At 46.9% G+C, this 12,786-nt stretch overlaps 1 protein-coding gene across 2 annotated transcripts in view; it reads left to right on the top strand.

The window, feature by feature from the left end:
* LOC137519214 (E3 ubiquitin-protein ligase TRIM11-like) overlaps positions 1 to 12,397 on the top strand; it is a 138,291-nt gene extending 125,894 nt beyond the window's left edge. Inside the window, exons 1-2 of one of the 2 annotated variants that reach the window (XM_068238074.1) lie at positions 361 to 480; positions 10,325 to 12,397. In XM_068238074.1, the coding sequence (XP_068094175.1) occupies positions 10,327 to 11,919 (1,593 nt within the window). In that variant the 5' untranslated portion in view covers positions 361 to 480; positions 10,325 to 10,326 and the 3' untranslated portion in view covers positions 11,920 to 12,397. Of the gene's footprint in view, positions 1 to 360; positions 481 to 10,324 lie in introns of those variants that run through there. The other variant, XM_068238075.1, reaches the window with a different exon arrangement.
* Positions 12,398 to 12,786: the final 389 nt, after the last annotated feature.

The following is a 12,786-nucleotide window of genomic DNA, read 5'->3' on the forward strand; positions in this document are numbered from 1 at the left end:
CCTGTTATGCTAGGTACACACCATACAATTTTCTGTTAGATTTTCTCTTTTAGATTTACCTGCCAGATAGCTTTTTTCCATGTTGTAGGTAAATCTAACAGAAGAATCTAACAGAAAATTGTATGGTGTGTATCTAGCATTAGTGTGTGGCCCACTGGTCCTTCCTTCAGGCTGTCACTAGAGAACACTCTGCCTTGTCTGCTAGTATCAGCAGTGGCAGCCATCTTGCTGTAGACCAGCACAACAGTCATACATATAGACAGGAGGAGACCACAGCCTGCTGCGCTGAGGACACTTTTGGGAGGCTGTGTTGCTCTGAGCCTCCACCACACAGTCATGTGACCAGCCCCACCCCTCCATTCTCCCGCGGATTCTCTGAGCCTGCAGCAGCCTTGCCTGTGTCCCCTGGTAGCTGGGAGAGGGAGCTGTGTGTGATCAGCAGCCAGGAGGAGCCCCCATTATCCTGAGTGTGCTGAACAGGTGGGGGTCTCTCTGCTGCAATGTTTATTATACTTAGTGCTGGATTGTGTGTGAATAGGACTGAATAGTCTGTCTACCATATTAATGTAAAATATTATAGTGTTTCCATTACCTCTCCCACATCTGGCAGTGTAAGGCTGCAGTAAGCTTTCATGGACTCAGCACTCTCTGTGGCCGGGGCACACCCAGGATTTTCAGGGGAAGGGGTGTCCTGAAAGGTTCTCAGTATTAGATTGTGAGCTGAGGACAGTCAGAGACACGACTATGTACCTTGTAAATTTGATACTGCATAGTTCCCAATGGTTGCTCTTTTGGAGGGACAGTCCCTCTGTCTTTTTCATTTGTCCCTCTTTCAGGACTGTGTCCCTCTTTCTATGTTAATATATATATTCCTCTACTAAAAATGTGTTTGACTCTAAACTTTATTCCCATCCTTTAAATTAATAAGTTACTAATTTTAAATTGTTAATATGAAGGAAAATGAACCAGGATAGAAAAGACTGGTGTGGTTTGAATTATAAATCAAAATATTTTTCCTATGAAATCTTTATGGTATGCGTGACTAGGGGTGTGATGAGGTGTGATCAGGGGTGTGGCAGGGGCGTGGTTTAAGTGTCCCTCTTTCTCGTCTCAAAAAGTTGGGAGGTATGGATACTGAGAGTAGGAGAGCAAAAGATTCCTGTCCCCAATCACGAGGATAAGTTCAACGTCTCCTTGAGGCCGGGTTCACACTGGAGATTAGCGGTGCGTTGCAGCCCTGGGCCGTACCACACCGCCAAAAACTGGCCTTCGGGATTACCGAAGTAGCGCTGCGGGTCAAAAACAGGCCTTCGGGGATTACTGGGTTAGTACGCGGTAATCCCCGTCTGGCAGCCGGCCAAGCAGGAAGTGACGCTCATTTCCTGTGGCCGAAGCGATCATGTGCGCAAAAGCGCATTCCTAAAATATGCTACTGTGCATGTGCGACATGTAAAACTTGCAGCGGGTTTACACACATGTCGCCATCGACTCACATGACTTCTGGGCCACCGCAGAACCGCACAGTAACATAGAGTTATCCTAGCGTCGGGGATGCGGCGAAAAGTCACTTCTTTCACATCGCATCCGTAGGAAAGTCCCCATAGACTTTCATTGCCCTGCGGTGGGGTGCGGCAAAAATACCGCAATACACCACCTCAGTGTAAAAGGCCCCTCATAACAATCCCAACATAAATTGCAGTGTATATGGCCTGACGGCCGTTTCGCAAATAAAAACCCGCTTCGTCAGAGCCAAAAAGTTTTTTTTTTAGTTTACTATACCCAAATGTTTACTATACCGGAGTTTATCATAACGAGATAATACTGTATTTATCAATCCTCGCTCCAGGCCTCCGGAAGGCATAGATATGTAATTGCTGCTCGGAGACATGGGCGCAGGATACAGCCAGTATATGGCTTATCCTGCTGCTGCACAAGTCCCGGCAACTTTAATCACTATTCCCCCTCCAGGTGCACGTGGATAGTGGGGATTGGGGAATGATATAATTCGGCTTCGAGGTATTGCTGGCGGCGGAATTACAGTATTTTAAAATGTAACTTCTGCTCAATCTTCTGACGGTGCCGAAGTTACACCGCTATAGCTGTATTTCCTATTACGGCCTATGGTGGCGCCGGCTGCACCCAAATCTCGTCCGGAAGATGCACCATTGGCTATCTATCATACATGCTTCTCCGCATGCATTACGCTGAGTTTAGGCCCTGTTTCCATTAGCTTGGTGCATTCTGCTTCCGTTTTTCTGCATGCGGATTTCTGCATTTTCTGTGACTGTTAATGCGGAGATCCGGCTGTGGCTGCCAATCATTGTACGGGAAACGGATGCATGGCGCCGAAGTCTGCAAAACGCAATCCATATTTTGTCTGCACCGCAATGGCAAATTCACATTCAGTGGAAATGACCCCATTGACATGCATTGCTTACAGTTTCAGTGCAAATATTCACATTGTGAATTCGCAGTCAGCGGAAACGGGCCCTAGGTGTGACCCCTGCATAAGGGCCCATTCACACTTACATGCGTAAAATGATTAGCGCTAGAGTTTTGTGCTGCCGATTTTTTTATACTGATGAATGCAAATTTTTCACTGGACATTTTAGCATTTTTTGAGCAATTGTTGTCAGGTCAAGGACAGAAAGCCCATAAAGATAGCACCACTCTAATGAAATAGTAACATTTATTCAAAAAATATATAGCATTGATACAAAATATGACATCTTTGAGTTTCAAAAAAGATAAAAACAATTAAAACCGACCATATGGTCCAAAATGGTAACAACTGCATACAATCATGTCTTTGAGCAAATCAAAGGTACAATCCACCATATAAATATAATCACAGATATGCGCAAAAGGTGGATCAGCGCAACACCAGGCCGCCTCTGAATGGCCTCCAATCAGAGATGCGCTGAGCCCCCCCAGGAACTACAAACGCACCTTGAACCCAAACAGAAGCTCTGCATATACACCAAAAGCATGGCTGTTAAGTGGGAGCAGCTGACCAAAAACGAATTAAATTAGTACATAGCAAGGAAATGAGCAGAGCTACTTAAAAACAGACTAGTGCCTACCTGCAAAAGAGTGCAAGCCCCACTTGTGGAGTCGAATACACACCGAGCATACACATGACCTGTCTACCACTGGAGGATGTTGGTTTCCTGTAACAGCTTGCATGCAACCTATTAAGTACTCATCCCTCCCACTGCGAAGAAGTCAATCCTCCATGGGAGGGGCCTAACACTAACTAAATCCTAACCTATGTATATGCATAGCCTGGGTGCGCTACCAAGTAAAATTGAAAAATCGAAAATTGCGCAAAAGGTGGATCAGCGCAACACCAGGCCGCCTCCGAATGGCCTCCAATCAGAGATGCGCTGAGCCCCCCCAGGAACTACAAACGCACCTTGAACCCAAACAGAAGCTCTGCATATACACCAAAAGCATGGCTGTTAAGTGGGAGCAGCTGACCAAAAACAAATTAAATTAGTACATAGCAAGAAAATGAGCAGCGCTACTTAAAAACAGACTAGTGCCTACCTGCAAAAGAGTGCAAGCCCCACTTGTGGAGTCAAATACACACCGAGCATACACATGACCTGTCTACCACTGGAGGAGGATGTTGGTTTCCTGTAACAGCTTGCATGCAACCTATTAAGTACTCGTCCCTCCCACTGCGAAGCGCACCCAGGCTATGCATATACATAGGTTAGGATTTAGTTAGTGTTAGGCCCCTCCCATGGAGGATTGACTTCTTCGCAGTGGGAGGGACGAGTACTTAATAGGTTGCATGCAAGCTGTTACAGGAAACCAACTTCCTCCTCCAGTGGTAGACAGGTCATGTGTATGCTCGGTGTGTATTCGACTCCACAAGTGGGGCTTGCACTCTTTTGCAGGTAGGCACTAGTCTGTTTTTAAGTAGCGCTGCTCATTTCCTTGCTATGTACTAATTTAATTCGTTTTTGGTCAGCTGCTCCCACTTAACAGCCATGCTTTTGGTGTATATGCAGAGCTGTTTGGGTTCAAGGTGCGTTTGTAGTTCCTGGGGGGGCTCAGCGCATCTCTGATTGGAGGCCATTCGGAGGCGGCCTGGTGTTGCGCTGATCCACCTTTTGCGCAATTTTCGATTTTTCAATTTTACTTGGTAGCGCACCCAGGCTATGCATATACATAGGTTAGGATTTAGCTAGTGTTAGGCCCCTCCCACGGAGGATTGACTTCTTCGCAGTGGGAGGGACGAGTACTTAATAGGTTGCATGCAAGCTGTTACAGGAAACCAACATCCTCCTCTAGTGGTAAACAGGTCATGTGTATGCTCGGTGTGTATTCGACTCCACAAGTGGGGCTTGCACTCTTTTGCAGGTAGGCACTAGTCTGTTTTTAAGTAGCGCTGCTCATAATCACAGATATGGCACAAAATTATGCCTATATGATCGCCTCAGTGTGCATCTAATCAGAGCACACACAAGGGTGATCCCGGGTTCAGCAAGAAAAACATATAAATATATACATCCACATACAATAGTGTAAATAGCAAGTGCAAAAAAATATATGTATATATAGTAATGGAGCAATACCTAAATAAGAAATAATGTGCAAACCAGCAAGGGCTGCTATATCAATAACCCTGGGAGCAGCTGTTACCATTTTGGACCATATGGTCGGTTTTAATTGTTTTTATCTTTTTTGAAACTCAAAGATGTCATATTTTGTATTAATGCTATACACTTTTTGAATAAATGTTACTATTTCATTAGAGTGGTGCTATCTTTATGGGCTTTCTGTCCTTGAACTTTGTATATGTTTTTTGAGCCCTTGCACACTCCTATTAACATTGTTTAGTGTTGCGGACATACTGTTACTAATTGTTGTCAGGTCACTAACTGTCAAAGGAGCTCACAATCTAATCCCTACCATAGCCATAGTAGACTGTTCTTATTGTAGTCTAAAGGTGGCCACACACCATACAATTAAAAGATCTAATTTGTCCCCAATTCGACAATTTCGGTTGTACCGAGAAATCGAGAGCTTTTCTTTGTTTTCTGATCAAATTGCTTTTTTCAATCTTTGGAGATGTTGGCAATTTCAGACCAGCTTTATCAAGAATTGCATGGTGTGTGATGGATTGTCAATTACTTGATGTACAGTTCCATTCAATTTTTTCTGAGCTTTCAATTATTTTTTTCATAATAGGGGAACAATTGGACATAGGTGTGTGGTACATTGGTCAGATTTTTGAATTGTTACAATCAGTCTGAAAAATTGATTGCTATTCTTGAATTGAACACATATTTTTAAAAAGTGTATTATGTGTGGCCACCTTAAGGCCATTAACTTACCAGTATGCTTTGGGGGGGGGGGGGGGGGGGAGGGGGGAGCACCTCTGTGCTGCCCGTACATCTTCTGTGCTGCCCGTACACTACACCTCTGTGCTGCCCGTACACTACACCTCTGTGCTGCCCGTACACTACACCTCTGTGCTGCCCGTACACTACACCTCTGTGCTGCCCGTACACTACACCTCTGTGCTGCCCGTACACTACACCTCTGTGCTGCCCGTACACTACACCTCTGTTCTGCCCGTACACTACACCTCTGTGCCGCCCATACACTACATCCTCTGTGCTGCCCGTACACTACACCTATGTGCTGCCCGTATACTACATCCTCTGTGCTGCCCGTACACTACACCTCTGTGCTGCCCGTACACTACACCTCTGTGCTGCCCGTACACTACACCTCTGTGCCGCCCATACACTACATCCTCTGTGCTGCCCGTACACTACACCTCTGTGCTGCCCGTACACTACACCTCTGTGCTGCCCGTACACTACACCTCTGTGCTGCCCGTACACTACACCTCTGTGCTGCCCGTACACTACACCTCTGTGCTGCCCGTACACTACACCTCTGTGCTGCCCGTACACTACACCTCTGTTCTGCCCGTACACTACACCTCTGTGCCGCCCATACACTACATCCTCTGTGCTGCCCGTACACTACACCTATGTGCTGCCCGTACACTACATCCTCTGTGCTGCCCGTACACTACACCTCTGTGCTGCCCGTACACTACACCTCTGTGCTGCCCGTACACTACACCTCTGTGCTGCCCGTACACTACACCTCTGTGCTGCCCGTACACTACACCTCTGTGCTGCCCGTACACTACACCTCTGTGCTGCCCGTACACTACACCTCTGTGCTGCCCGTACACTACACCTCTGTGCCGCCCATACACTACATCCTCTGTGCTGCCCGTATACTACATCCTCTGTGCTGCCCGTACAATACACCTCTGGGCGCCCCTACACCTCTGTGCTGCCCGTACACTACACCTCTGTGCTGCCCGTACACTACACCTCTGTGCTGCCCGTACACTACACCTCTGTGCTGCCCGTACACTACACCTCTGTGCTGCCCGTAAACTACACCTCTGTGCTGCCCGTACACCTCTGTGCTGCCCGTACACTACACCTCTGTGCTGCCCTTACACTACATCTCTGTGCTGGCCATACCCTACACCTCTATGCTGCTCATACAGTACACCACTGTGCTGGCCGTACACTACACCTCTGTGCTGCCTTTACACTACACCTCTGTGCTGTCCATACACCTCTGCGCTGCCCATACACTACACCTCTGCGCTGCCCATACACTACACCTTTGTGCTTCCCTTACACTACACTTCTGCGCTGCCCTTACACTACACCTCTGTGCTGCCCGTACACTACACCTCTGCGCTGCCCATACACCTCTGTGCTGCCCGTACACTACGCCTCTGTGCTGCCCGTACACTACGCCTCTGGGCTGCCTATACACTACACCTCTGTGCTGCCCATACACCTCTGTGCTGCTCATACGCTAAAAACTGCAATTTGTGTTTCCTTCTACTATTTCTATACACAAACATATTCTTTCCATCATGCAACCTGCCTATGCCTGGTGGGCACACTATTTGCTAGTCAGTCATAAAGTTGAAAAAGAAAAGCTTTATAAGGCTTTTTTTCTCTAAAGTTAAAGTGACCGTGTCACATAAAAAAATTGTTTTTTTTTCTACAAATAATTAACAACTACATAATTAACTCAATGTGTCATCTAAATTTGGCCTTAAGAGTAATCGACTCATGGCATATATGGTATCGGGTTTAACCAGGACGAGCCAAATAATGTATTCTGAGGTGTTTTACAACTGTGGCACTTTCTATGGGAAAATTATGGGGGAAACGTGAAAAGTGTAATTTTTGTGTTCATGCCTAATTTTTCTGATAGAATGGAAGTAAAGATAAGCGGTATTTGAAAAAAAATATTACCGAAAGAAATCCTACATTGGGGTCAATTTCATAAAGCATTACCGCATTCGGTAATGCAGAAAACAGCTGACTTTACTGAGCACTTAGGAAAATATCAATTCATCAAGAATGTTACTGCATGGAAAGCTGAAATTACCGAGCAGTGAGGTAAATTACTGACTTGTGTGGTAATTACCTAAACATTTCAGTAAATGTCAATCCATAAAGCATACAACATGCAGTAAATCCACAAAACAATACCGTCTGCTTTGAAGTGGTGAAAAGAGAGCGGAGACTGTGTCGGGAGCGTGACTCACAAGCAGAAGCAGTGAAAAATGTGACTGACATGAGGCAGGGAGCCAATAGAAACAGCCCCTGTTCTCCTGCAAGTCTGAATAATGGAATCTGATAGGACCCACAGCCTTCTCAGGCGGGACAAGCTTTTAAACCCCCCAGGCTAGCAGTAGAGCGAGAACAGAACAAAACAGGCTTCCCCTGAATACCTTAGGCTGTTTAACCTCTTTGTTTCCTGTTTGAAGATGTGTAGGAGCTAGTGGGGAAAATCACCCAAGCATGGCATGTGTAAAGTTACTTGGAAGTTAATGTAAGCTGTGGCAATTAAATAGAATGTTAAGAAAGACTAATAGACAAATTCAGAGCAGATTCAGAGCAAGCAGAGGCAATATAACAAAACGTACATCTAAAGGGATGTCTGGGATGCCTCTTACTATTGTAATGCTCTCACTGCACGGAACAGCTTGTAACAACACAGAGACACTCCACTCTCTTCTGCTGTTATGGACAAGTTTTTTTGTCAATGGGCTTCGGTAATTTACTGAACTGCTACCGCACCTGTGAAAATTTTTGTCAATTAGCACACAAAGTCTAAAATACCGAATGCAGTATTTATTTCGCACAGCCTTTTATAAGTTGACTCCAATGTCCTGAAAAAAAAATCACATTATTTTCATGGCATAAGTAATAAAATGTTATTGCTGCATCAATAGTGACACAGCCAAAATGCCAAAATTCTAAACACGTAAAAACCCGAGATCTGAAGTGATTAAGATAACAGGAGAAAGTTCTGTTGCCTGCCCACTCACCACATGTATCTGCATCCGCCACCTCGCCAGCCTGATGCTGTCCCCCACACCTATTATTCAGTGCCCCCCACCCCTGCCCAGTCTATACATTACGTGGCTGCGTCCGCCGCTGCCTTCGGGCGCTGTTCTCTTCTGTCCATACACGTGCCTCTTGTGGGTGCCGAAATAACATGGATGCGTGTGTGACGTTACACACGCCCAAGTGTATGCCGTCAACCACGTAGGATGGAAGATGGCACCTGGAGTCCGCATGAAGCTAGCAGCGGACATAGAGAGGTAATGTATAGAGCACTGGGGGGGACATTGATTATTAGGGGAAACAGCGTCGGTGGGGTTCGTTGCATTTGTCACTCATCCCGATATTGCTCACCACACCCAACCGACCACGACAGCCCAACTTGCAGTATGTCCGAGCGATTCATTCAGCCAATTTGGCGCCTTGTCGATCGCACGTGCACTTGGCAGCACCAATTTTCATCTGGTTCAATTAAAATAATCGCATTGGATGGTTGATCGGCCACCAAGTCGTCTGATGTATGGCCACCTTAAAGGGCTGTTGAGCTCCTTTTAATTTGCACTTACCTGGGGCTTCCTCTAGCCCCCAAGGTCCCCCGGTTTCCTCCTGTCTCTTCTCCTGGTCCTGCTGGCAGCTCCGTTAGTTGTCAACTTTGGCTTGAAGTCGCCAGTACGCGTCCCGGCCGCGCACGCTATGTGTCATCACACCGGCTTCACAGTTAGAGAACCAAGCATGCATTGGACCCTCGCGCTGGGCGAAGTGATGACGCATAGCGTGTGCAGCGGGGACGCATACTGGCAACTTCAAGTCGAAGTCTCCAATTAACAGAGCCAACAGTGGAACCGGAAGAGGAGCCAGGAGGATGCCGGGTGCCTACGGTGGGCTAGAGGAAGCCCCAGGTAAGTGCACATTTTTAAAGGAACTTAGGGTCCCTTTTAAAGTTTAAGAAGTTTTTTGTTCCTTAAAGGGAACCTTAACTGAACGGGGGTAAAGAGTTTCAATTACCTGGGGCTATTACCAGCCCCCTGCAGCAGTCCTGTGCCCTCGGAGCCGCTCTGGAGTCCTCCGGTCCCCCGCTGTCACTTAGTTTCGTTTTTGACGACTCACCAGTCGGCCGGCCGCTATGCGTATTATTGGACGCATTCTCTACTGCAATTAGCGCTGTTGCGGACCGCAACGCGTACAAAAATATCTACACATGCGGAATGCGGCAACGCGTATTTTTGGACGCGTTGCGGTCCGCAACAGCGCTAATTGCAGTAGGGAATGCGTCCAATAATACGCATGGCAGCCGGCTGACTGGTGAGTCGTCAAAAACGAAACTAAGTGACAGCGGGGGACCAGAGGATTCCAGAGCGGCTCCGAGGGCACAGGACTTCTGCAGGGGGCTGGTAATAGCCCCAGGTCAGTGAAACTCTTTACCCCCATTCAGTTAAGTTTCCCTTTAAGGCTTAGTGTATGTTTGCTATACAGAGAGACTTGGAGGTTATTTCCACCACACCGTGTTCAAGAAATGTGAGACTAGGGGGATTGCTCTTGGAAATGTAAATGAAACAGCTGTGACCGTGGGAGGTGGGAGGTTAACTTACCCATGTGATCCTATGCCTTCCAATCGCTTCACACGTCGCGCTCCATGTCACACACACGCTTCCTCCTTCCAGCTTGAAGATGAAAGGGTGGGAGTGACATGGAAGGCAACGTGTGACACGCATGGAAGGCATAGGATCTGCCGGACACATGGGTAAGTTAACCCCCCGCATCCTATACGCACAGCTGTTTAATTTACATTTTGAATCGGAGTAGCTACATACTCTTAGCTACTCGGAAGAGCATCCCTGTGTGAGATTCCCTCTAGTTTCTGCACTTCTCAGACTTTCACTCTCATTTCTCTCCTCTGCTGTCAGGAATGGCTTCTGCTGATCTGAGGAAGGAGCTGGACTGTTCCATCTGTCTGACCATTTATACAGATCCTGTGACCCTGAGATGTGGGCACAACTTCTGCCGGCTCTGTATAGATCAGGTGTTGGATACACAGGAGGTGACTGGAGTTTATTCCTGTCCTGAATGCAGAAAAAGGTTTCAGCAAAGGCCGGCACTGCAGAGGAACATAACATTGTGTAACATTGTGGGGAGTTTCCGCTCTGCTCAGCCAGATCAGGAAGAGACTGGAGTCTTCTGTACTTACTGTATTCACTCTCCTGTACCGGCTGTTATGTCCTGTCTGCTGTGTGAAGCTTCTCTGTGTGACAATCACCTGAGAGTCCACAGCAAGTCACCAGAACACGTCTTGTGTGACCCCACCACTTCCCTGGAGAACAGGAAATGCTCCGTCCATAGAGAACTGTATAAATATTACTGCACTGTGGACTCTGCCTGTATCTGTGTGTCCTGCAGTTTGGCCGGAGACCACCAGGGACACAAGGTGCAGATGCTGGATGAGGCCTGCAAGAAGAAGAAGCAGAAACTAAGAAATGATCTGCAGGAACTGATCACTAAGACAGAGGAGACTCAGAAAGAAGTCCAGAGTCTGCAGGAGAACAAAAGAAATGTCCATAAAAAGTCATCTGGTGTAACAGAGAGAGTCACTGGCCTGTTTAGAGACCTCAGGAGACAGCTGGACGACCTGGAGAAGAGAGTCCTGAGAGAGGTTTCCAGGCAGGAGGAGCAGCTTTTTCTGGCATTGGCTGATTTCATTCAGCAGCTGGAAATAAAGAAGGCCGAGCTGTCCAGGAAGATGTGTCACATTGAGGAGCTGTGTAACATGACTGACCCACTGACTGTCTTACAGGAATCACACACAGGTGACTTGTGTGACACTGAGGAGGGGGATAAGGAGGACAGAGAGAGACATGATGGGCGGGATCTGGATGTGGCTCTCATCACACACACATTACACACAGGGTTATCTGATATAATAGCCGGGGTAACTGGAGGTTGCTTCATACAGGAGGCTGCAGACATATTACTGGATATAAACACAGCTAGTAATCATCTACATATATCAGATGACATGAAAATTGTATTCAGGTCAGATATCAGGCAGAATCGCCCACAAACACCAGAGAGATTTCAGAATTGCACTCAGGTTTTAAGCAGACAGAGTTTCTCCTCAGGGCGACATTACTGGGAAGTGGATGTCAGTAAATCAGAGTGTTGGTTTGTAGGAATGTGTTACCCCAGTATAGACAGGGGAGGAAAGAAGTCTTCAATTGGAAATAACAAGTCCTGGTGTTTGTGGAGGTATAATAATCTGTGTGGAGTGACACATGACAGGAAAGGTATCCGGTTACCTGGCAATGTCTCCAGTAATAGAATCCGGATATATCTGGATTATGAGGCGGGGCAGTTGTCCTTTTATGATCTGTGTGTCCCGATCAGACACCTCCACACCTTCACTGCCACCTTCACTGAGCCCCTCCATGCTACATTACATGTAGTAAAAGGTTCTATAAAGATATGTGGGAGAAGCAACCAGGAGATGGGAGATAATATAATGTAGGGCTGATAGAATATACTGCTGTGTCATAAACAGGTTATGTTGCTGCATAGCAAGTAGAATACTGGTAGGACTCAAGATATTTTTTTTCATACTGAGGGAAAGGTAATTTGTCCATTTTATATTTCTGTCTGTGAACCCATAGAGAGGATTTCTCACAACTTCCTGTCTCACAGACCTCACAGGAAGTCAGAGCAAATTCCCCAGAAGAGGGTGGAAATCCCACCTCAGACAGATGTCACTGGAACAAGTGTACTCATTGGAGATGTATCACCTGTTCCCATGACAACCATACATTTTTTAAATTCTCCTGACTCTCCTGCCCTGGTGCTGCTGTCACATGACAGGAAGCGAGGGGATAATCGGCACAATGGTAACACAGACTATAACAGCCTGACAGAGCATCTAACCCATCCACATGCTGTGCAAAATAAGAAAAGCTTTAGCCTCGAGTTTCACTTTAAAGGGTGTCTGAAGTGTAAATAAAAAGAAAAAACAGATACTCACCTAAGAAAAGGGAAGGCTCTGGGTCCTATAGAGTCTTTCCATTCCTCCTACGGTCCCCATGTTCCACCGATGGGTCAGAGACTGCCCTCTCTTCCCTGCTGCGCGAGGCGTTGGCCGTCTTCAGGATCCCGAATGTGAGAGAATGCGTACTTGCGCATGCGCAGTATGGAGCGAACCATCTTTGGGAGCACTCGAGCTCCAAAACACGGATGAAACCCCCAGCCACGGAAGAAAGAGCAGTCTCTAACCCATCAGTCAATGTCTACTAACAGGGGGACATCGCGGTGGAACGTGGGAACCTTAGGAGGAACGGGAAGGCTGTATAGAACCCAGAGCCTTCCCTCTCCTTACGTAGGTACCTTT

The sequence above is a fragment of the Hyperolius riggenbachi genome, chromosome 5 (genome assembly GCF_040937935.1).
Source record: "Hyperolius riggenbachi isolate aHypRig1 chromosome 5, aHypRig1.pri, whole genome shotgun sequence".
In the NCBI taxonomy this organism is placed as follows: Eukaryota; Metazoa; Chordata; class Amphibia; order Anura; family Hyperoliidae; genus Hyperolius; species Hyperolius riggenbachi.